Source organism: Aquarana catesbeiana, linkage group LG03 (genome assembly GCF_042186555.1).
Source record: "Aquarana catesbeiana isolate 2022-GZ linkage group LG03, ASM4218655v1, whole genome shotgun sequence".
Lineage (NCBI taxonomy): Eukaryota > Metazoa > Chordata > Amphibia > Anura > Ranidae > Aquarana > Aquarana catesbeiana.
Genome location: NC_133326.1, coordinates 441,070,606 through 441,096,682, shown reverse-complemented (window position 1 = coordinate 441,096,682; position 26,077 = coordinate 441,070,606). Strand labels below are relative to the sequence as shown.

Below are 26,077 nucleotides of genomic sequence, written 5' to 3'. Positions count from 1 at the left end.
CAATACTCGCTCTCACACATGGTAGTAATGATTGAATAGATGGGGAAAAAACCCTTTGTTCTGTTCTACTTTTTCTAAAACCCTCCTGTGTAAATTGTATGATCAGCGCTAGTGGCCAAAACAGCCTCCGTCAAAGGGAGTCCAATGTGGAGGAAAAGTTGCCCAATCAGCGACTCCACCTGAAACTTGCTTCATTACAGACCATTCTGTAGCCCATGTTCACATCGGCACAATTAGACAGGTGAAATACCATGTCAAATCGGAGCCTGTTGCCGGCAATAGGAGCGTCCCAAGTTCACATGAACTTGCACAATTTCAAAGCTGTGTTCAGTGTGAACAAGGGCGTAGGAATAGTTGTAACCGGCACCAAAGAGGCTTAAACTAAAAATAAAGGTGCATGGTAATTTTTCACAGAATATGCGTGCTTAACATAGAGTTAAACGCTGGAAAAAAAAAAAAAAAAAAAAAAAAAAAAAAAGCAGTGGAAAACAGTTATAGCGCTCTGAATTGTAACCCAAAGATGATGCAGAAGACTGCAAAAGAACCCTTTTACAGGAAACCTCTGCTATTAAAGTGATAAAGTGTTTTTTGTTTAAAAATAACAAAGATGTTATACTTACCTGCTCTGTGTAATAGTTTTTTACAGAGCAGCCCGATCCTCCTCTTCTGGGGTCCCTCAGCAGCGCTCCATAAAACGCATTAACAAAAAAAAAAAACCTTCTGCCTTTAGAATCACTTTAAATGACACAGTGATATTTACGTTTACATCCTTTTCTTTGTCTTTTTCGTCTTCATCCTTTTTCTTTTCTTTACTTGCATCAGAAACATCTGTCTTCTCTTTTGATTTCGATCTAAAATAAAAACAGAATAACTTCTCAGGGCTTGTTCACACCAAAGCTCAGATATCAGTGCATATATATATATGCGGTGGAAAGCACTGGTAAAGTGCATTGTAGTTCGCTGCAGTGCAAAGTGTTTTTTGTTTATGACATTGCTTAACTGCTTGCCGACCGGTTTACACCGATATACGTCAGAATGGCTCCGCTGGGCAAAACAACGTATGTGTACCTTGTCCCCTTTAAGAGCCGCCGGAGGCGCGCAGCATGGCGGGGGACCTGATGCGCATGGCAGGCAGGCACGAGAGCCAGCACGGGGATTTGTGTGTGTAAACACACAAACCCCTGTTCTGTCAGGGGAAAAAGAGACATTTCGTTTGTTTCTACTAAGTAGGAACAACAATATGTCTCCTCCCCCAGTAAGTCCTATCCCCATACAGTTAGAACACATCCAGGGAACACACATTTAACCCCTTGATCGCCCCCTAGTGTTAACCCCTTCCCTACCAGTGACATTTACACAGTAATCAGTGCATTTTTATTGCTCAGATCGCTGTATAAGTGTCAATGGTGCCAAAAATGTGTTAAAAGTGTCCGATCTGTCCGGCGCAATGTCGCAGCACTGCTAAAAATTGCAGATCACCGCCATTACTAGTAATATAAAGTGATAAAAATGGCATAAATCTTTCCCATAGTTTGCAGACACAAACCAAATATATTGGGGATATTATAGCAAATGATAAAAATGTTTTTTTTTTTTTTTCCCAAAAATCGCTGCTCTTTTTTTGTTTACAGCGCAAAAAATTAAAACCGCAGAGGTGATCAATACCACCAAAAGAAATCTCTATTTGTGGGAAAAAAGGATGCAAATTTTGTTTGGGTACAGCATTGCATGACTGCGCAATTGTCAGTTAAAGTAACGCAGCGCCAAATTGTAAAATGTGCTCTGCTCAGGAAAATCTTCCGGGGGGTGAAGTGGTTAAACTTAAGGCACACTGCAGCGTGCTGGTGTGAATGATCACAATACAAAATACGTTTTTTGCCTTCTCCATGTGTTGGGATGGTTGCCCAATGTTCAACTGTGTTTGAGGGGCTTTTGTTCATATCAGGCAGAATTTGTTTACCCATACAGGTTTATAGGGATGCAAAATCTGCTTAGAGCAAGTCAAATGCACCTGTTAAAAGCTGAACGATTTCAGAAGCATCTCAAACTAATGTCAAACTGATGACATCAACACAGTCCCTAAAAGTGTGGTAATTAGCCTTGTAAAACAAAAAGGCATTTCACAATTACTTTACTGTTATTTAAAAAAGTAAAAAAGGTAAAACCTAAAACAAGTGTGGTTATAGAAGCAGCTATACTTTGTTTTGTTATGGTTTAGCAGCGCCGTTCGTCAAACTACAGCCCGCTGGTTGCCATAAACTATCTCCTGAAATGAGAAGATTCTGCATGAACGGGTTTCTCTCATAGCAAACTTTGAGTGAGGGAACCGCTGATTTCAGAGTGTTTCAGCACCTAGCAATTACAAGCATTATTGGTCTATCTGATGGTGCCTGTATAACCCTGGCCCAGAAATATCCATTAGACGCATACAGGAGATGTAGTAGACACACAGGTAGTTTCCACGCACACCAACAAATTCCAGAAGAACTGTATCCCTCCCACGGACACCAATGCCGGAGGCACTGTATTCCTCCAACTAACATCCATGCCATACAAGTCACTGGGAATGCAAAATCAGCAGGCAAAAAGGCTGATCAGGAGGAGGTCAACTGAATTCTCAAACCGATGCAATCAACAAGCCCTTAAACCCCTTTCACACTGGGACATCGGCGGTAAAGTGCCACTACTTTTAGCAGCGCTTTACCGTAGTTTTTGCAGGGGTTTTTGGGCTGCTAGCAGGGTGCTTTTAACCTCCGCTAGCGGTCGAAAAAGGGTGCAGCGGCGCTTTGACGGCGGTGGGCATTCATTTCAATGGGCAGGAGCGGTGTATACACCGCTTCAAAGATGCTGCTCGCAGGGGTTTAAAGTCCTGCCAGAGCATCGCCTCTCCGGCTTTCACACTGAGACTGCAGGGGAGTAGGAGGAGGAGGAAAAAAAAAAAAAAAAAAAAAAATCGGTATAGTTACCAATTTTTAATCTGCCCCGATCATGTGATCTTGTAGTGCCCAGCCATTGTCAGCACTCCCTGGTCTCCCCTGCAGCAGTCACTCATTGAGACAGGGAAGTCAGAGCTGCAGAATCACACGAGTGGACCAGAGTGTTTTTTTTTTTAAACTGGTTAGGCAGGATAGAGGGGAGGAGGAGAGGTTTTTTTTGAGAAGAGATAGCATTAGACTTTTCCTCCACTATTTAATGAACATTTCCTTTCTCCCACAAAATACTCATCCAAGTTTATCCTTTGAAATCACAACATGTAGACAATATCTGACTTACAAAAGGAAAACCCACCTCTTTATCCTCCAAAAAAAAAAAAAAAAAAAAACAGACATCTTTTCAGTAATATACCTTATTTCCCTCTTCTTTGTTTTGTTTGGACTAGTAGATCGTGACCGTCGACTGCGGCTTTTGCTCCTAGAACGTCTTCTTTCACGACTGCGGGATCTTCTTCTCTCTCTACTACGCTCCCTCTCTCTGCTTGGTCGTCGGCTATAAGTAAACACGAAAAAAAAAATTTTGGAAAAAAAAACCACACTGAGAGTCTGGACTGTGGCCTAGAGACCCCAGCAGCGCTCCAAGGAAGCTCGGCTCAGGTCTTTATCAGGCACAGAGGGAAAGGGCTCCAGGGCAGCCATGCCATAGAGAATGACGGGGAGTTCAATAACGGCGCCTACACACAGAAAAGGCTAGGGAGCAACAGCCCCAATAAACCCCCCCCCCCCGGCTAGAAGTGTTCAAACTGTGAACCTACCCGGCTAGAGGAAACACAAAAAAATGACCTGCAGTCTTGTGGGCCCCCTTATAAGCCCTTCTTACAGAGGAAATCTACTGCATTAAAAGCACCAAAAACCAAAAGAGCCATTTCATTGATTTTTAATATTTAAAGCAAATTAACCCATCCATGTCGCCCATGCTTTATTTTGCTGAGAAATCACTTAGAAAAATGCCCCCTAGCATTTCTGGCTGTGGCCATCTTGAATAAGGGAAGATGATTCATGTAGCATTCACTCACTGGAATCCATCTGCCCTTAGCTCAGGCATGCAGGCAGGTGTGCTTAGCTGAGAAAACCCCCTCCTTCCCTCCTGAAGACTCCAAGAATATGAGACATAATTTGCCTAGACACGGAAACTAGGAAGTAACTAAAGAAATGTAAAAAAAATGTTTAAGTAAACATGATATACTTTTCTATTTATTAATGCTAGCGACATAAGGATTCAAAATAGTCAATGTTGATTGAGAAAGTAAAGTTTCACTTTAAGTGTTTTTTGCTTTAGGTGGGAGGAGCCTCTCAGCAATGTCCTGGAAGTCACCTTGGGAAAGCAAACCACTCAGATACTGTCTACTGAAACAGCAACAATTTTTGCCAGCACCTCTGCGACCTCTCTGCAGTATTGCTGTATTATATACTGTACATCCTATACAAAATGAAGACAAACACTACCTTATGGGCATTAGTCATTAACATAAGTGATTTTTTCTCATTAAGACTTTGCAGTTGTAATTGAATGTGGAACACAAACTTCTGCTGTCACACACAGGCAGACGAGCTGCGATTTTAATGGCCCTGTAACTGCCCACTTAAAAACAGGTATGCAGCCTCCCAGGGGTGGCATTTTGAGGGTTATAAAAGGAGGTGAGGTTGTGACATATCAAAAGCCCTCTGAAAAGAGATCCACCACAGATCACTTTTCAGAGGGGCAGCAGTAGCTGCATGTGTGAATGAACAAAAAAAAAAAAAAAAAAAAACCTACCCAGGACGCTTTCGATCTCTGGATCGTGATCTTCTGCGATCTCTGCTACGTGATCTTTCCCTTCTACGATCTCTGTCACGCTCCCGACTTCGGGATCGGCGGTCATCTCTTTTGGATCTCTTATCAGGCGGTGAGCGGCTTTTTGACCTGCTGCCAGAGCGACCACGTGATGATGAGCGTTTTCGGTAATGTCTAAAAGCAAGAAGTAACATCAATCATAAATCAACAATACTAACATGATATAAGCCACATCTAGATTTAAATAGAGAAAAGGTTTACACATTTTTATTCTTTTTGATCACATCAAAGGACTATATGTCGCAATCATTTCTTCACGACGAGAAGTGCCGTTCAGTGTCTCTTGAGTGGATGATCTATTGCTGACTATATCATGCTGTTATTTCAGACCTCCTATACCTTGGGGTCTGTCTTTTTGGTAAGAGGATAGATATACTAAGGTGGTGGGTTGATCACAGTATGAAGTTGTAGAGAATGATAGACACTAGTCTGTAAGCACTGTGGATCGGATATGTTAACTTCACAAAATTAACCAAATGTGGACGAAACTTTATGGTTTATCACTGGGCATCACTACTTTAGTTTATACAAATTCTTTTAAATATTTACAGCTGGTAAACAAAATGAAAGTTGTTTTATATACACAGTGCAACTAATTTGGGATGCGGGTTGCAATAATTAATTGCATCAAACAAAGCTTTGAGACTTCAATATTTTTTCTTCAACTTAAAGGCTAGCTCCACCTTTTGCAAAAAATAAAAAACTTAAAATAAATTCACATCTATTTGGAGGGAAAAAAAAGCCGAGTTAGACTTAAAGGGGTTGTAAAGGTAAAAGTTTTTTCACCCTAATGCATTAAGGTGAAAAAACATCCGACAATACCGCCCCCCTGCCCAGCCCCCCGCCTTACTTACCTGACCCCTCGAAAGTCCCGCGCTCGCCCCTGACATCCTCTTCGCCGCTCAGCCTGGCCGTTGATTGGCTAGAGTGGATGGATTGAAAGCAGCACAGCCATTGGCTCATGCTGCTGTCAATCACATCCAATAACGCGGCGCGCTGGGGGCGACTGATACAGCCGGCGGACATAGCCGCTCACTGTATCACGAGAGAGAGCCCGCAAGCACTCAACACCATGTGAGGGAGCTTGCATGAAGGTGTTGAGTCCTTGCGGGGGGGGGGGGCCGAGACAGCTGCCGAGGGACCCCAGAAGACCAGGTTCGGGGGCCACTCTGTGCAAAACGAGCTGCACAGTGGAGGTAAGTATAACATGTTTGTTATTTAAAAAAATATAATATAATATATATATATATTCATTCTGAAACAACTAATCGATAACTATTTTCATAATCGATTAATCGGCCAGTAACATAATGTGGTTTAAAAAAAAAAAAAAAAAAAAAACTAAACTGAGCCCTTTATAGAAGAGCAAATAAAAAAGAGCAAATAATCGCTACTGTAACCATTTCTTTCACAGTTCTACAGTAAAAAAAAAAAAAATGAATCCCTTACAGTAGTGATTATTTGCTTTTTTTGTACTATAAAGGGCCAATATTCGTTTCTTTAACCCCATTATGTTACTAAACGTCTTACACCTGGTTCACATCTATGTGTTTTTTGTTGCTTTTTGCAGAAACGGACTACAGTTCATTTACATGGTTTCCTATGGGACATGTTCACATCTATGCTTTTTCAGCCACTGCGTATTTGGAAAGCGTCAGTGACTTTTTTTTAACGCAAAACGGTGCTTTTTTGGTTCAACATACTTCAATGGAGAAGCTGCAGAAAAGCATGTAATGAGTTTTTGCAGCAATTTGTGTTTTTTTAATCTGTCCAACAACAAACTGGCCAAAAAACATGCAAAAACGCAATTCGCCACAAAATCATGTGCGCAAAAATCAAAGCGGCTAAGAGCACTGCAGAAACAGATCAAAAGCAAACTGCATAGGTGTGCACCGAGCCTTATGCTGGCCACACCGATCAATTTTCAGATGAGAATATTCAGACCAAAAATCTTTGTACATTTCGATGAATGAAAGAATGTTTGAAATTTTCACTTGTTTTTAAAATAATTGTAATTTCTGAACGAAAACCACATACACTGTCTGATAATTCCTTTCACCAAGAAGTTTTTTTTATTATTTCCAAATTTTCCCATTACTGTGGTTGAAAATGAATGTCGATTTGACCCCTCTAACGATTAGAAAATTGAACGAACTTTCTTATCTCTCCTCTAATAGTATATACAGTATATCTCTTCTGTCTGTCATTCTCAGAGTGGATTAGATATTTTGCTCTCTAACCATATAGTTGATTATTTATATTTACCATAGCATAGAGATATTTAAAAACGGCGCTCCGCCGAAATTTATTTATTTATTTTTTTTTAAAGTCAGCAGCTACAAATACTGCAGCTGCTGACTTTTAAAACATGGACACTTACCCGTCCAGGGCGCCCGCGATGTCGGCACCCAAGGCCAAACCATCTCTCGGTCCTCGGGTGCTGCAGCCTCCATCTTCGGTAAGGGAATCAGGAAGTGAAGGCTTGCGGCTTCACTTCCCTACTGCGCATGCGCGAGTCGCGCAGCGCAATACGGATGGTCCCTGCTGTCTCTGGGACCCGTGTGTTTCCCAGCAGACAGCGGGGGGAGGAACAGGAAGTGGCGTAAATAACCGCGGCTATCTATGCCGGAAGTGGGTGCAAATACCTGTAATATACAGGTATCTGCACCCCCCTCCCCCCTGAAAGGTGCCAACTGTGACACCGGAGGGGGGGAGGAATCCGATGAGTGGAAGTTCCACTTTTGGGTGGAACTCCACTTTAAGAATGAATTCCTTTTTTTTTTTTAAACTTTACATATTAACTAAATTATACACCACACTTTTTTTTTTTTTTTTTTTTTTTTTTTTTAAGGTTATTAACCGATTAATCGAAACAATAATCAGCCAACTAATCGATTATGAAAATAATCGTTAGTTGCAGATATAGATATATCTAGATATATATATATATATATATATATATCTATATATATAGATATATATCTATATATATATAGATATATATCTATATATCTATATATCTATATATATATAGATATATATCTATATATCTATATATATATATATATATATATATATATATATATATATATATCTATATATATATATCTATATCTATATATATATATCTATATATATATCTATCTATCTATCTATCTATCTATCTATCTATCTATCTATCTATCTATCTATATATAGATATATATATATATAGATATATCTATATATCTCTTTAGTGATCCTTTAACTATATAATATTATAAATAGTTGGCCAATTATTGTTTCGATTAATCGGATAATAATCTTAAACATGGGTTCACACATGTGCGGTGCGAATTGAAGCTCCCTTTTCACAGCTAATTGACAAAGTAGTTGTTCAGCGTTTCACATCAGTTTGTGATCAGGATCAGGTTTACATCAAGATCAGGTCAGGATTTTATCCTGTTCACAACGGAATGCAACTGCGAATCAGCTGCGTTCCCCCAGAAGATAATGTGCTTGCAATTCGCACCGCAATGCACAGAAAACGCATGTTTTTTGGGCAATGCGGAGTGCAAATGCAATGCACATATGTGAACCAGCCTCATTCAAATGAATGGATTTTAAAATGTCATGCAAATTGGATGCAGTGTAAGCCGCCTTAAAAAAAGCGTGGTGTATTATTTAAGAAGTAAAGTTGGAAAAAAAAAAAAAGGCAAATTTATTCTTAAATATCTAGATGCAGTAGAGCTGCACAATTAATCGTCAAGAATCGTTATCGTGATTAATCATCCAGAATCGTTATCGCCATCTTGACTAAAAAGTGTTTCACAATTCTTTCTATGCAAAGAATTCTCTCTGCTCTTCTGAAGCCACAGCCCTCAAAAGAAAGGGAGAGAAAAACCGGGCAGTCTGCCAAGAAACAAAATATTCTTTATCAGTTGAATTTAAGTATAAACATTGTAACAATTTGTCAATGGAATAGACTTTAAGTGGTTAAACTTTTTTCCACTTACACACAAACACTAAGGCTCGATTCACACAGGGGCAACACGACTTCAACGCGACTTTGCAACGCGACTTCAACGCGACTTGTGGATCCGACTTTGCCCTGCGACATGTGTCCGACTTTCAATGAACGGGGATCCGACTTGGATCCCCGCCACTGTGTTTGGTATGAATCTTTAGGGGGAACTCTGCGCCAAATTTTAAATAAAAAACCGGCATGGGTTCCCCCTCCAGGAGCATACCAGGCCCTTGGGTCTGGTATGGACCTTGAGGGGAACCCCCTACGCCGAAAAAAACGGCATGGGGGGTCCCCCCCAATCCATACCAGACCCTTATCCGAGCACGCAGCCCGGCCGGACAGGAATGGGAGTGGGGACGAGCGAGCGCCCCCCCCCCCCCTCCTGAACCGTACCAGGCCGCATGCCCTCAACATGGGGGGGTTGGTGCCTTGGGGGAGGGGGCGCGTTGCGGGCCCCCCCCCCCCAAAGCACCTTGTCCCCATGTTGATGAGGACAAGGGCCTCTTCCCGACAACCCTGGCCGTTGGTTGTCGGGGTCTGCGGGCGGAGGGCTTATCAGAATCCGGGAGCCCCCTTTAATAAGGGGGCCCCCAGATCCCGGCCCCCCACCCTATGTGAATGAGTATGGGGTACATCATACCCCTACCCATTCACCTAGGGAAAAAGTGTCAATTTAAAAAAAAAACACTACATAGATTTTTAAAGTATTTTATTAGACAGCTCCGGGGGTCTTCTTCCTACTTCGGGGGTCTCTCCGGTTCTTCTCCACGCTCTGCGGATCTTCCTCCGGGCTCCTCCGCTCTCTTCTGCCGCTCTTTTGCTAAAGCGGAGGAGCCCGGTCTTCCGTCTTCTGCCCTCTCCTCTTCTTCTGATGTTGACACGACGCTCTCTCCGGCTAGAATGCTCTCTGTGCGCTCCGCTCTGACTTATATAGGCAGTAACCCCGCCCCCTTATGCCGTCACAGTCCCTGGGCATGCTGGGACTATGACTGCATAAGGGGGCGTGGTCATTGGGTGACGACCACGCCCCCTAAAACGTCACAGTCTCAGCATGCCCAGGGACTGTGACGGCATAAGGGGGGTGGTCACTACCTATATAAGTCAGAGCGGAGCGCTCAGAGTGCATTCCAGCCCCAGAGAGCGTCGTGTCAACATCAGGAGAAGAGGGCAGAAGGCAGAAGACTGAAGACCGGGCTCCTTCGGTATAGCAAAAGAGCGGCAAAAGAGCAGAAAATAGCGGAGGAGCCCGGCAGAAGATCCGGAGAGCGCGGAGAAGAACCGGAGAGACCCCCGAAGAGAAGAAGGCAGCAGACCGGGCTCCTCCGCTATAGCAAAAGAGCGGCAAAAGAGCAGAAAATAGCGGAGGAGCCCGGCAGAAGACCCGGAGAGCGCGGAGAAGAACCGGAGAGACCCCGAAGTCGGAAGAAGACCCCCGGAGCTGTCTAATAAATTACTTTAAAAATCTGTGTAGTGTTTTTTTTTAAATTGACACTTTCCCTAGGTGAATGGGTAGGGGTTCGATGTACCCCATACTCATTCACATAGGGTGGGGGGCCAGGATCTGGGGGCCCTCTTATTAAAGGGGGCTCCCGGATTCCGATAAGCCCACAGACCCCGACAACCAACGGCCAGGGTTGTCGGGAAGAGGCCCTTGTCCTCATCAACATGGGGACAAGGTGCTTTGGGGTGGGGGGGGCGCAGCGCGCCCCCCTTCCCCAAGGCACCAACCCCCCCATGTTGAGGGCATGCGGCCTGGTACGGTTCAGGATGGGGGGGCGCTGTCCGGCCGGGCTGCGTGCTCGGATAAGGGTCTGGTATGGATTGGGGGACCCCCCACGCCGCTTTTTCGGCGTAGGGGGTTCCCCTCAAGGTCCATACCAGACCCAAGGGCCTGGTATGCTCTTGGAGGGGGAACCCATGCCGGATTTTTATTTAAAATTTGGCGCGGAGTTCCCCCTCAAGATCATCTGAGCACAAGTCCCATGCCGAAGTCGGATCATGCGCGACGGCGATCCGACTTTGATCCGACTTCAATGATAGTCAATAGGCTGAAGTCGGATCAAAGTAGTACAGGGAGTACGCTCTGAAGTCGGAGCGACTTCAGTAGTGTCTATTAAGACGCTCCCATTCACTTAAATGTGAATCTCTTTCTGGGGCGACTTGGGGCGACTTGAGGGCGTACAAGTCGGATCCCAAGTCGTCCCAGTGTGAACCGACCCTAAACCTTTTTCTGACATTTGTTGGTTTCAAGTTAAAAATCATTTTTTTTTGCTAGCAAATTACTTAGAACCCCCAAACATTATATATATTTTTTTAATAGACACCATAGAGAATAAAATGGTGGTTGTTGCAATATTTTATGTCACACTGTATTTGCGCAGCGGTCTTTCAAACGCATTTTTTGGGAAAAAATTACTTTAATGAATGGAAAAAAAAAAAGAAAAATCTAACCAGGAAAGTTAGCCTTTTTTTTTTTGTATAATGTGAAAGATTTTACGTCGCGAGAATCTTGAGAGAATCGTGATCTTTTTATTCTAAGCAAAAAAATCCTGATTCTCATTTTGGCCAGAATCGTGCAGCTCTAATATGCAGTGGTAAATACAAGACCCCTTTCACAGAGTTGGTTTCAGGCGTTTTAGCACTAGAAATAGAGCCTGTAAAGCGCCTGAAAACTGCCTCCCATTCATTTCAGTGTGGCTTTTCACACTCAGGCGGTGCGAGTTTGCGGAACGTTAGGAAAAATAGGATTTTTATAACAGCTTACCTGTAAAATCCTTTTCTTTGGAATACATCATGGGACACAGAGCCATAGTAGTTACTATGTGGGTTATTGGCCACCTTCAGGTGATGGACACTGGCACGCCCTAAATTAAAAAGTGCACTCCCTATATAACCCCTCCCACTGGTGGGAGTACCTCAGTTTTGTAGCAAAGCAATACACGTGTATACTAAAGAAGGGAGGAGGGACCTCTGTGTCCCGTGATGTACTTCAAAGAAAAGGATTTTACAGGTAAGCAGTTATAAAAATCCTATTTTCTTATCGTACATCACGGGACACAGAGCCATAGTAGTTACTATGTGGGATGTCCCATAGCAATGCCAACTGAAGGGAGGGAGACACAATAAAAGTAGGGCACCAAGAGACTAGAGGACTCATACTGCAGCCTGCAGTACACTGCACCCAAAGGCGATATCCTCATAAACTTTTACATCTACTTGATAGAATCTGGTAAATGTATGGACTGAAGACCAAGTTGCGGCCTTGCAGATCTGAGCCATGAAGGCTTGGTGATGCACTGCCCAAGAAGCACTAACAGCCCTGGAAAAGTGTGCTTTAATATGAACAATCACTTGACGATTCAATTTATAAATAGTAGATTTCAACGCTGCCAGTCCTCTTTTAGGATGTCTGGCAACACAAACAAAACATCTGTTTTATGAATCGGAGCGGACACTTTTAATAGACTTTGACTGCTCTCACCACATAAAGAGAATGTAGTGATCTTTCTTCCACAGAACCACGTTCTGGAAAAAATTAAGGCAGAACAATATCCTGGTTTAAATGAAAAACTGATACTACCTTCGGTAGGAATTCAGGATAAGGCCGCAATACAACCTCATCCTTATTAATAAACCAATATGGCTCTTTACAAGATAGAGCAGGCAACTCTGATACTCTTCCTGCAGAAGATATGGCAACCAAGAAAAATATTTTTCCTCGTCAAGAGGACCAAGGGAAAAACTTGTATTGGCTCAAAAGGCTGCTTCTGTAAAGCCGACAGGACTAAAATTTAAGTCCCAAGGGTTCAGGGGTGACCTGACTGGAGGATTAATCCGAGTTACCCCCTGAATAAAGTTATGAACCAGAGAATGTGAAGCAAGTGGTCGTTGGGGGGGGGGGGGGGGAAAACACAGATAAAGCCGACCTCTGGCCTTGAGTACTATCTGTAGGAATCCTACCTATGATATTTTTCCTGGGGTGCCAACCCCTGGATTCACACCAGGAGACATATGCCTTCCAGATTCTATAGTATATGACTCGAGGCTGGCTTCCTAGTATTAACCAAGTAGAAACTACTGAAGCTAACAGCCCACGATCTTTTACAATGTGGGTCTCAATAGTCAAACCGCTAAATTTAGCATTTGTAAGGTAGGATGGAGTACCGGACCTTGCGAGAGAAGGTCTGGCCATAGCGGTAGGGTCCAAGGGTCCTCTACTGCCAATTTTACGATCTCGGCAAACCAAGATTTCCTGGGCCACAAGAATCACCTCCTTCCCTTCGTGCTTGATCCTGCGAGAAGGCGCGGAAGCAGTAGAACAGGAGGGAACGCATAGATCAGTGAAAAACTGATCCTACAGAAAAACCAAGGCATCTGTTCCGTATGCCATCGGATCCCTTGAACTTGACACAAAGTTGTCGATCTTGTTGTTGAACCTGGATGCAAACAGATCCACGTCTGGAACTCCCCATTTTTGACACGACGACAGAAAGATGTCGAGGTGAAGGGACCATTCTCCCGGGAACAATTGTTGGCGACTCAAGTAGTTCGCCTGCCAATTCCCTATCCCTGGAATGAAAATTGCCGATAGGCAAGGAATGTTGTTTTCCCAAGATAGAATATGATTCACCTCTGGGCTGCACGACTTCTCGTGCCCCCTTGGTGATTGATATAGGCCACAGCTGTGGCATTGTCATATTGGATCCTGACAGGATAATTCTGTAGTCTTAGCATCCAGGGCTAGGCGTACTGCCCGAATCTCTAGAATATTTATGGGCAAGGTCATCTCTGATTTGGACCATTTTCCTTGGACAGACGCTTCTTCCAGGACTGCTCCCCAGCCCAGAAGGCTGGCATCTGTTACCACCTTCCTTCCAGGTAACTAGTAGAAACGATTTTCCTTTTTGAAGATTCTTGGATATCCACCACCAATTGAGGCTCTGACGCACTTTGGGGGATAAAGGCATTGGGAAGTCCAGAGCTTGGACCTTTTTGTTCCAAGTTGACAGGAAATTGTTTTGCAGCAGTCTTGAATGAAACTGCACATAAGAAACGGCCTCGAAAGAAGCCATCATCTTTCCCAACAATTTTCATGCAAAGTCGAATAGAAGGATTCTTCTTTGATTTGATCAACTGAATCAGTTCCCTTATGGAACCGATACTTTCCTGGGGCAAAAACACCCTCTTCTGAGCTGTATCTATGATCAGCCCCAAGTACTGCAATCTCCTTGATGGTTTTGAGGAGGATTTTTCTAAGTTGAGAATCCAACCTAGGTATTCCAGGTAGCTGACTGTGGTGACCAAACTTTGGTTTTAAGCGGGCTACCGATTGATCTATCTAGAGTAGATCGTCTAAGTCAGGGCTCGACAAACCCCGGGCGCCAGGTCGCATTTGCGACTAGAATTAGCGACCTGGGGCGGCACAGCTGGGGGTATCCTGTCTGTGCGGACTCCGACCCCCCCCCCCCCCCCCCGTGCGATCGCATCGGGCCGCGCCGGCCGGTAATTGAGGCCGCGGCTTTGCGGCCTTCTTCGGTCCTTCTGGAATCTGGCGCCATCTTGTGGTGGCCGTTGGTATTACAACCAGCAATGCTAACGCAATGCTAATGCGAAATACCTGCCTGTTTTCACTGCCCACCCTTCTCCTTCCCAAAGTGAAGAGAAGGAAGTGAATGTGGGGATAGCATTTTTTTTTTTCGTAATAGCTTTTATTTTTATTTATTTATATAAAAACTGTTTATTTTTTTCCTAATTAAAATGAATTTATTTTTTATCTCCCTGCTTGGCCCCTTTAACATGGGCTGTCTGATCAGGTTCGCCTGTCTGTTTTTCAGGCGGACCTGATCGGACCCTTAGAGCCCTTTCACACCGAGCCGTGGCGGGCATCGGCGGTAAAGCGGCGCTATTTTTAACGCTGCTTTACCGTCGTTTTAGTGACGCTATTCGGGCCTCTAGCGGGGCAGTCTGTGTAAATTTAAGATTACTTATTTTTTATATTGAAAATAAAGCTTTGTCGGTCGTTTAAAAAAAACCTGGCTCCTAACTTTTTTAGCTGGCTCCTAGATTCCAAGCAAATTTGTCAAGCCCTGGTCTAAGTAGGCTAGTATCATTATACCTTGAGCTCCTAACCTGGTTAGAGGAGGAGCCAGGACCTTTGTAAACACTCGAAGTGCACTAGCTAGACCAAAGGCAGAGCTACAAACTGGAAAAACCAAGTTAGACTTACCTGTAACTTGTTTTCCAGAAGTCTTTTAGGACAGCACCTGAGAGATAGCGACTCCACCCACCGGAAACAGGAAACACCTTCTTCCTCCAAACTTTAAAGGGAGGCGCCTCCCTACCATACCTAAGTTGTAATAGAGAAGACCTCCGGCCCCGGCTGGAACACAAACACATACGTTAGTCACAGCATAGTATATACAATACAATAGGGCGGGATGTTGCTGTCCTGAAAGACTTCTGGAAAACAAGTTACCGGTAAGTCTAACTTGGTTTTTCCCAAGGCGTCTTTCAGGACAGCACCTGAGAGGATAACAGAGACTTACCCCCTTAGGGCGGGACAACAGCTTGCAGGACCTTTCTGCCAAACGCCTGATCATTAGCAGATGCGAGGTCCAGCCTGTAATGTTTCACGAATGTGTGAAAACTTGACCATGTTGCCGCCTTGCAAATTTGTTCAGGGGTGGCACCAGCTCTCTCTGGCCAAGTGGCCGCTAATGCTCTTGTTGAGCGTGCAGAAATTCCTGCTGGAGGAGACACACCTGCATGCGAATAAGCCTCTGAAATGGCTAGTTTCAGCCACCTTGCTAAAGAAATTTTAGAAGCCTGGCAAACTTTCCTGTTGCCCGAAAATAGCACAAACAGAGAATCTGAACGTCTAAAGAGCTTTGTCCTTTCCAGGTAACATAACAAAACTCTTCTAACATCCAACATGTGAAAACAAGTCTCCTTCTCCCCTGCTGGGTTGGGGCAGAAGGTCAGAAGTACAATGTCCTGAACACGATTCTGTACTGAAGCTACCTTCGGTAAGAATTTCTGATCTGTTCTAAGTATGACCCTGTCTGGGAAGATAGACAAATAGGGTGCCTTAATTGATAAAGCATTAAGCTCACTGATCCTGCGTGCAGAGACCATGGCAATAAGAAACACAGACTTAAAAGTGAGATATCTGAGTGGCGCTTCTTCCAAGGGTTCAAAGGGACTCTTTGTTAGAGACTGAAAGACTAATCGACAGATCCCATTTGGGAAACAACTTAAGTGGTGCTGGTCTGGATCTCGTAAGGGATCTGAAAAATCTGGTTACCAACGGATCTGAGGCCACAGATCTTTCTAGGAACACTGCTAGCGCAGCCACCTGCACCTTCAAGGTACTAACTGCTAGTCCCTTGTCAGCACCAACTTGTAAAAATTCCAGAATGGTAACAAGACTCCCTGGGTCCTGGGCAGATGAATTACACCATGTATTATAAACCTTCCAGACCTTGGAATAGATATTTCTAGTCACCCTTTTCCTACTTGATAATAGTGTTGAGATTAACCGGTTGGAAAAACCCTTGATCCTTAAGAGCTGCTCTTTAGATACCAGGCTGTGAGCGCCAAAGTGGCTACCTCTGGGTGATTTACTGGACCCTGAAATAGTAAATCTTGCCTGAGGGGCAGATGCCAATAAGGCCTGACAGCCATTCTCAGAACGGTTGAAAACCAGGCCCTTCTTGGCCAAAAGGGCGTGATTAGGATAACCGGTACCATTTCCTTTTGAATTTTCCTTAATACTAAGGGAATTAACTGGAATGGGGGGAAAGCGTAGCAAAGATGGAATCTCCATGGATACGCCAAGGCATCTGTCCCTAGTGACCCGTCGTGATTGTTTAGGGAAAAAAATTGCGGAACCAAGGCATTCTCTTTTGAGGCGAACAGGTCCACCTCTGGCAGCCCCCACTTTTCGGCAATCATGGCGAAAACCCCTGGGTTCAGCGACCATTCTGCTTCCTGAATGGGGTTCCTGCTCAGGAAATCCGCCACCCTGTTCAGGGATCCCTTTAGATGGACTGCTGATAAAGACAGCAAGTGTCCTTCTGCCCATCGGAGAATGCTCATGGCTAGTACTTGCAGCGATTTGCTCCTTGTACCTCCCTGCCTGTTTTATAAGCCACGGCTGTGGCATTGTCTGTTAGTATTTGGACATGCTGGGCCTGAAGCCCCTGAGCAAATGACTTCAGAGCCAAGTCGATCGCCTTGAGCTCTCTCCAGTTTGAGGACTTGGTGGCATCTTTCCTGGACCAGTTTCCCTGAGTGAAACCCTTTTCTAGGTGGGCTCCCCAACCCCAGGAACTGGCATCGGTTGTCAGCCTTTTTCCGATTGGAAAGGCCCAGACTAACCCCTCCGATAGGATATCCTGCCTTTTCCACCACCATAGTGACCTCTTCACTTGGGTTGGAACTTTTACCTCTGATTCTAGGGATTCCACATTGTGATCCCAAGATCTAAGAAGAAAGGCCCACAGATGTCTGGCCCACTGAACAGCTGGCATTGACGAAGTCAGAACACCCAGAGCTGACATGACCAATCTTACCGTCAGCTGCTGGTTGGTCTGCAAGAAAGACACTGTATCCTGGATTTTTACTTTCTTCTCTAAAGGAAGAAAAATTCTTTGGCTTACCGAATTTATTATATACCCTAGAAACCGAATCTCCTGAGATGGTTCCAGGGAAGATTTTTGGAGATTTAGGATCCAACCTAGAGACTCCAGATGGCTGCATGCTCTTCCTAAATTGCTCCTCAATTCCTCTCTTGAGGGGGCGAAAAATAGCAGATCGTCTAAGTAAGGAATTACTGCGATTCCCTGAAGACGCAGCGGAGCTAGGGTCTCTGCCATTACCTTGGTGAAAATTTGGGGTGCGGATGATGGCCCGAAGGGTAGGGCTCTGAATTGCAGATGCTGAATTCTGCCTTCCATCCTTACCGCCAACCTGAGAAACCTCTGGGACTGGGATGAGATTGAAATATGCAGGTATGCATCTTTTAGATCCACGGACGCCATGAAACAACCTGGAGTCAGAAGATTTCTGGCGGTGAAAAAATTGAGTCCATCTTGAACCTTCTGTATTTGATGGCTCTGTTTAGTGTTTTTAAATTGAGAATCAAAATCTTCCTGTTGGTTTTTTTACCAAGAAGACATGCGAATAGAAGCCCTCGTGCCATTGTTCTGGTGGCACTGGGATTACTACACCCTGTTGCATCAGTTCCTCCAGAGGACTTCATGGCCAGGGCCCTTATTGGATCTCGAGGAGCTTCTGGAAAACTCGAGAGTATAACCCTGCGAGAGAGTGGTCAGAATAAACTGATTTGAAGTTATCCCTGACCACTGCGGAAGAAACTCTCGTAATCTTCCGCCGACCCGCAGAGATGAGTCGTGAGTTTTCGGCCTGTGAAGGAGGATGGAAGAGAATTCCGCCTTTGCCCTTTGCCTTTTGCGCGGACCAATTTTTCTTCCTACCCTGAAACTTATTTTCCTGCTGTTGCTGTTGAGTTTTTTGAGGTCGAAAAAGACGTTTTGGGGTCTGCTTTTTCTTTTTGACTGGGAAGGACTTCTTATCAGCAGTTCTGTCTAGGATATTATCTAAATCAGGGCCAAAAAGAAGGTCACCTGAAAAGGGAATACCACAAAGTTTACTCTTTGAAGCTGTATCACCTGGCCAGGTTTTTAGCCATAAAGCTCTTCTCGCAGCATTTGCTAAAGCTGCAGACCTAGCTGACATTTTGATAGCTTCAGCCGAAGCATCTGCAATATAAGCAACCGCAGAGATCAGGGTAGGGAAGGAATCTAAGATCTCCTGCTTGGGGGAATCCGCCACTATATGAGATCTAAGTTGGTTCACCCAGTATTCCAGATTCCTGGCTACACAAGTTGTGGCCATTGCTGGTTTTAAATTGCTCATGATTGATTGCCATGATCTCTTGAGCAAAAGATCCATGCGTTTGTCCATTGGAACCCTCAGAACCCCCATGTCTTCAAAAGACAGGTCTGTGGATCTTGAGACCTGTGAAAAGGCCGCATCCAACCTGGGCACCTTATTCCACACCGCAGAAGGGTCCTCCTCAAAAAGGGAAGCGCCTTTTGTGGGCTCTGGAAAAAAAGGGCTTTTTCTCTGGATCTTGCCATTCTTTAGTAGGGATGAGCCGAACACCCCCCTGTTCGGTTCGCACCAGAACATGCGAACAGGAAAAAAGTTCGCTCGAACACGCGAACACCGTTAAAGTCTATGGGACACGAACATGAGTAATCAAAAGTGCTAATTTTAAAGGCTTATATGCAAGTTATTGTCATAAAAAGTGTTTGGGGACCCGGGTCCTGCCCCAGGGGACATGGATCAATGCAAAAAAAAGTTTTAAAAACGGCCGTTTTTTTCAGGAGCAGTGATTTTAATAATGCTTAAAGTCAAACAATAAAAGTGTAATATCCCTTTAAATTTCGTACCTGGGGGGTGTCTATAGTATGCCTGTAAAGGGGCGCATGTTTCCCGTGTTTAGAACAGTCTGACAGCAAAATGACATTTCAAAGGAAAAAACCCATTTAAAACTACTCGCGGCTATTGCATTGCCGACAATACAGATAGAAGTTCATTGATAAAAACGGCATGGGAATTCCCCACAGGGAAACCCCGAACCAAAATTTAAAAAAAAAAAAAAAAAAAAAATATATGACGTGGGGGGGTCCCCCTAAATTCAATACCAGGCCCTTCAGGTCTGGTATGGATTTTTAGGTGAACCCCGCGCCAAAAAGAAAGAAAAAAAAAAACGGAGTGGGGAAAGAAGAAGCATTTAAATGAAGGAATTGTCAAAAACTGTCTCTGGTCATTTTTAACATTTTTGACAGTTTTTTAGTGAAATGGTAGGGGTAAGTACCCCCTTACCATTTCACACAGGGGGGGGGGCGGCGGGATCTGGGAGTCCCCTTGTTAAAGGGGGCTTCCAGATTCCGATAAGCCCCCCGCCCGCAGACCCCCACAACCACCGGCCAGGGTTGTGGGGATGAGGCCCTTGTCCTCATCAACATGGGGACAAGGTGTTTTGGGGGGCTACCCCAAAGCACCGTCCCAATGTTGAGGGCATGTGGCCTGGTACGGTTCAGGAGGGGGGGCGCACTCTCGTCCCCCCCTCTTTTCCTGCGGCCTGCCAGGTTGCGTGCTCGGATAAGGGTCTGGTATGGATTTTTGGGGGGACCCCACGCCGTTTTTTTTTTTTGGCGCGGGGTTCCCCTTAATAACCATACCAGACCTGAAGGGCCTGGTATTGAATTTAGGGGGACCCCCCACGTCATTTTTTTAAATTTTGGTTCGGGGTTTCCCTGTGGGGAATTCCCATGCCGTTTTTATCAATGAACTTCTATGTGTATTGTCGGCAATGCAATAGCCGCGGGTAGTTTTAAATGTTTTTTTTCCTTCGAAATGTCATTTTGCTGTCAGACTGTTCTAAACACGGGAAACATGCGCCCCTTTACAGGCATACTATAGACACCCCCCAGGTACGAAATTTAAAGGGATATTACACTTTTATTGTTTGACTTTAAGCATTGCACAAATTGTGAGTATAGCCTCAAATAATAAGGGTAATAAAATTTAAACCGTACCATCATCCAAATTAATATGTACAAGGAAAAGAGAGTGGGACATAGGGGACAGTGGCTGATGTTGGCCCCATAATGTTCACACCCTAAAATGGCTGGACTATACCGGTACAGGTAAACGATGATAGACAGAATGTATAAAAGGAATTTATTACAAACAGGAAATACATGGTATACAGATTAAAATGCAAAAACAGAAATTCAAAGATCACCAAAGAATATCTGTAAATTACAAAATATTGACTGGTCTGGTTCTCGACTAGTTTCGCGATATTATCGCTTCCTCAGGAGGACCAATCTATAAGACAAATAATATGATGCAATACAAGCAAAAACAATGTACAGTACACTACAAGTAGTGATCTTAAAAACAGCATGTAGAAAGGGGAAAGAATAAAACATGATTACTAGTTCGGCTTACCCTATAATTGGGTGATCGTGTGCGGCACCGGGCCATCCAAACAACTCTCCCCCGCGGCGGACAAGGGGGATAGTTTAGAGCCCTCAAAGGGCCCTCGAGGGCTCTAAACTATCCCCCTTGTCCGCCGCGGGGGAGAGTTGTTTGGATGGCCCGGTGCCGCACACGATCACCCAATTATAGGGTAAGCCGAACTAGTAATCATGTTTTATTCTTTCCCCTTTCTACATGCTGTTTTTAAGATCACTACTTGTAGTGTACTGTACATTGTTTTTGCTTGTATTGCATCATATTATTTGTCTTATAGATTGGTCCTCCTGAGGAAGCGATAATATCGCGAAACTAGTCGAGAACCAGACCAGTCAATATTTTGTAATTTACAGATATTCTTTGGTGATCTTTGAATTTCTGTTTTTGCATTTTAATCTGTATACCATGTATTTCCTGTTTGTAATAAATTCCTTTTATACATTCTGTCTATCATCGTTTACCTGTACCGGTATAGTCCAGCCATTTTAGGGTGTGAACATTATGGGGCCAACATCAGCCACTGTCCCCTATGTCCCACTCTCTTTTCCTTGACTTTAAGCATTATTAAAATCACTGCTCCTGAAAAAACGTCAGTTTTTAAAACTTTTTTTTGGATTGATCCATGTCCCCTGGGGCAGGACCCGGGTCCCCAAACACTTTTTATGACAATAACTTGCATATAAGCCTTTAAAATTAGCACTTTTGATTTCTCCCATAGACTTTTAAAGGGTGTTCTGCGGCATTCGAATTTGCCGCAAACACTCCAAATTGTTCGCTGTTCGGCGAACTTGCGAACAGCCAATGTTCGAGTCGAACATGAGTTCGACTCGAACTCGAAGCTCATCCCTATTCTTTAGTAATGGCGTCAGAAATGACCGAATGAACCGGAAATGCTCGCCCCTTAGGCTCATTTAACCCTGTATACATGCGGTCATGAAGATAACTCCTTTTCCTCACTTAAGCCAAGTGTAACATGGATAGCCTTAAGGAGTCTGTCTACCTCCTCTAGGGAAAGCTTAAATTTGGAAGGAGCCACCTCCGCTTCCTCACCCTCCTCCTCCGAATCTTTAACGGAAGGAGTAGGGGACTGCTCTTCCCTGATAGAGGAGCCTTCAGGTAAAGCTTCTACCATGGGGATAGAAATAGAACCCTGGGAATAAGTATACTGAACAGTGCAGCGCTAAAATAATAAACTAAAGTAATCAATGAATGAAAAGTCCATAAGCTCGTATGTAAAAACACACATGTAGATAGAAAACCAAAGACGTCAGCGGTGATTAAGGGTGCTTCATGCAAAGTCTGAAGTGCTCCTTAGTCCGTGCTCACACCATTTGTTAGCCAAACTGCTCACCTTGCGTAATAGACCCCTGAGCTAACAGGAAGGTCATAAGGGCATTCACCACCACTGGTGGTTAAGGTAAACTTGTAGATGGAAGCCGGGCACCTCTTAAACTCCGCAGATAGAACTTGTATCTCTCCCGTGACAACATAAAATGCAAAGAAAATATCTAGTGCTCTCTGTATAACTTGAAACAGGTATCATTTATTAAAAAAGACAGGTACTCACATCAACAGCACTTAGTCCAAGTGCTAGGATAAAAAACATATAGTGACTGGTAACAGCAAAGCTGGTAAGGTGGCTGCAGTGACATTCAGGGGAACTCCCGCACGCGTATCGTCCAAAGGACTGCCTCAGCGGTGATCACTGGATCTCTGGGAACGTTTGAGAAAACGAGGAGACACGAACCCTCGGAACTCTAGTTTGTAACCTAGAGAAATTGAGGAAGCCACCCATCTATCTTGACATTGTTCCTGCCAGACCCTTGAAAACTGTAGAAGCCTTTCCCTCACTCGAGCGAGCGGGGGTGCCCCTTCATGAGGAGGCTTTAGTATTTTGTTTTGTGGGTTTCCTCTCCCAGGTCCTCTTTTGGTCCTGGGACTAACCCTGAGGTTTACCTCTTGAACCTGATGGTGGAGGCCATCATCACTGCCTGGAGGCTGATGCCCCTGGCACTGGAGAAGAAGCACGTTTTAAAAGAAAAAAAAAGCTTTAACTTCTTTTTAACCGGTAAAAGGGAACTTTTCCCATTAGAAATTCCTTGGATATACCTATCCAGATTGTCTTCAAATAACCGTTCACCATGAAATGGGAAACTGGCCAAGAGCTTTTGCATGGTGCTTTGGCTGACCAATTTTTCAACCATAGGATTCTATGCACATGTACCAGCCCTAGCATGAGCTGTGAGGCCTGGAGAATAGAATCTTTCATAGCGTCTACTGTAAAACACAACGCTTCTGATATCCTGGCCAAATCTTGGGCCTGCTGATCAGGAATAATCTTGAGTATCTCCATAAACTGGTCCTTTAAGGACTGAGATACTCTGATCGCAGGCTGAACCTGCGAGCGAAATATAGCTTTTAAAAAGGAATTCCAATTTATCTGTTGGATCCTTTAGCATATGAGCATCGTCTACTGGACAAGTGAGGTACAGAGGATATAGCAGCATCAACTGCTGGAAATCCCCATTACTTATAGAACTTTTCTAAAAACTTTCTTGGAGAAAAAAAACTGTTTATCTGGGTGCTCCCACTCAGAATACATAAGCTTTTTTAGCCATGAATGGATAGGCAAAGCATGAACAGATTGAGGAGGCTTTAATGAACCCAAACCAGAAGTGGGCTCATCGATTGACTGCGCTTATTGGCAGTAAAAGTGTGGAGCAGACCAATTCAGAGAGACTGTACCAACCAATTTTCCTGCGAACCTGATCATTTCGTATTAGGTTCTTCGGACATCAGCCTCTTGCTAGTCCCTTGAGAGAAATTCGTCATCTCTCGCCCCTTGTTCCTCATCATGAGGGTCCTAAGCAATGGACGGGGATCTGTTATGCTTAGTCCCATTCTGGGATGCGATTAAGCATCAATTCTTTGCTCCAAAGTTAGAATGGTTGGAGAAAAAAACCTCCATAGTCATATATACAGGGGCTGCCTGAAGGCTCACTCTGACCAGCCATATTACTCTCAGGGGAGGATGCCCTCTTTTTTGACATGGGTCTAGGCTCCCTAGTGATTATAGTCCTTCTAGAGCCCCTTTTTGAGGCGATTTTAACCTCCCTTCCGACCATAGCCCGATGCACAAAGCAGAGGGTACTACCAGAAGGAATGCATGCATTGCTTGAGCAATTGTCCAGCTCTGCTGCTGTTATTAATGCTGAGCCTGATGCAGTATTAAATTTGTCAAAGGAATGCCTGTTCACCAAACCGCATATATACCTTCGCTCGTGTCCCTCCGCAGTTTGAAACCGCAAAAATGGTGCTTTTAAAACACACATTCCCCGCGCTGGGTGTTGGAGGACGCCAACGCCGCGCTAAGCCCCTGCCCCCCCCCGTTGCTATGGCCCTTCCCCTCTCCTATCAAAAGAAAGCTTTTCACGCGTGAGCTCCGATCCTATGGGATCAACAGAGAGACCTGGAAGCCGCCGAGCAGCGTGCCATTCGCGCTTTTTTTTTTTATATATCCCTCTTTCCCTGAAGGAAAAACAGCACAGGGGGGGCTCTGGTGGGGAGGCAAAATTTGGTGGGGAGGCTTGTAGAATCCCGACTTAGATGGGGGGGAGAGAGCCTGCTTGAAATGTAATAATTTGTTAGCAGTGAAGTGGAGGGATACACAGAAGGTTTTCAATCTGTCCTCCCTTCACGCAGATACGACTTTCCAAATTCCTACAGCGACTGGTATTGTGAAAAAACCCCTCTGTCCACGAATACACCCTTAACATAGGAAGGGGTGGACCTCAATGACCAGTGCCCGTAAGGCCAGACGCTGGTACAAAAAAAGTGTCTGTATATTTATTCCAATGTGCTTTACAAAGCTTCAGGACGAACTGGATCCTTCCTTAAATTCCAGGAAGAGATCATCACAGCCCTTCTGTTTCCAGCTGGTGCTGTGGCTTACCTTCCCAACGCAAATGCAGTGAGCCGGCTGCATAAGAGGCATTTTCCTCCCTGGTACCCCTACCCAAAGAAATCCCCAAAGAAGATGTCATGTCTGCAGAAAACGTGGATTTAGACATGACACCCGCTTTTATTGTCCCTCCTGTCCTGGCCAACCTGGTCTCTGCATTGTTTCAAACGCTACCACACTCTAGCGGAGTATTAGCGTAGGGTACAGCATTGCACAGTCCTAGGGCACACTTACACATGGTCTCGAAAGATGAGATGGCCATCACATTTGAGAACCTAATCTGGAACGTTTACAGTTTATATAAAAGTGCAGAAAAAAAAAAAAAAACCCACACAAAATAAAGCCAAAAATAGTTGTGGTTTTATTTTTTTTATGTTCGTTCTCTATTGTTCTATATCTATTGTTACTGTATTTTAGAACGGTAATGTTTTATTTTACTTTGTTTTATTGTTAACCATCATTTGCTAAGCAGGTACGCCATTCAGCTGCAGCACAGGTTTATTTATTCTGACAGCAACAGCGTTTGCTCCCACGATACGTAAAGTCGTGACTCCAGCGCTGTAGAAGGCGATTTCACCACCACAGTTAAAAAAAAAAAAAAAAAAAAAAAACACAGCATATATGCCGAAGGGGCAGGGGTGGAGGAGCTATTTGCTCCTAACATTAAGGGCAGATTTCCCCCATGCTTCGGCATATATTTTTTAGGCACAGATTGCGTTAAAAATTCAAGTTGTTTTATCGAGTTAATGTTTTATCTTTCCGTTGTTTACTTTTCAGGTATGCCATTCAGCTGCAGCACTGATTTAGTTAACTTGACGGCAACAGCGGTTGCTCTCACGATACGAAAATCAGCGACTCCAGCGCTGTAGGAGGTGATTCCACCACCACAGTTAAAAAAAAAAAAAATGGTGCGTGTATGCCCATCATTAGAAGTGGGGGGATTTAGGGCAGTATTTAAATTGTGGGCATACCCACCGATCAATCTCTTTTTTTCGTTCAGCCCACAGGCTACATGAAAGAAAGAACATTACAACATATGCCCAACAAGGACCAGCAACGTACTGGTATGTTGCTGGACTTTGAGTGGTTATACCAGAAAGATGCCTGCAGGTTTAGGTATCATCCTTTTCAGCCAGCGGTCAGCTTTCAGGTAAAAGCAATCCTAGCGGCTAATTAGCCTCTAGACTGCTTTTACAAGCAGTGGGAGG

At 44.2% G+C, this 26,077-nt stretch overlaps 1 protein-coding gene across 1 annotated transcript in view; it reads right to left on the bottom strand.

Moving 5' to 3' along the window:
* DDX46 (DEAD-box helicase 46) overlaps positions 1-26,077 on the bottom strand; it is a 380,459-nt gene that overhangs the window by 335,390 nt on the left and 18,992 nt on the right. The window contains exons 2-4 of the mRNA XM_073620805.1: positions 4,750-4,941; positions 3,346-3,486; positions 761-851 (exon numbers count right to left, since the gene is read on the bottom strand). Coding sequence (XP_073476906.1) covers positions 761-851; positions 3,346-3,486; positions 4,750-4,941 — 424 coding nt within the window. The remainder of the gene's footprint in view (positions 1-760; positions 852-3,345; positions 3,487-4,749; positions 4,942-26,077) is intronic.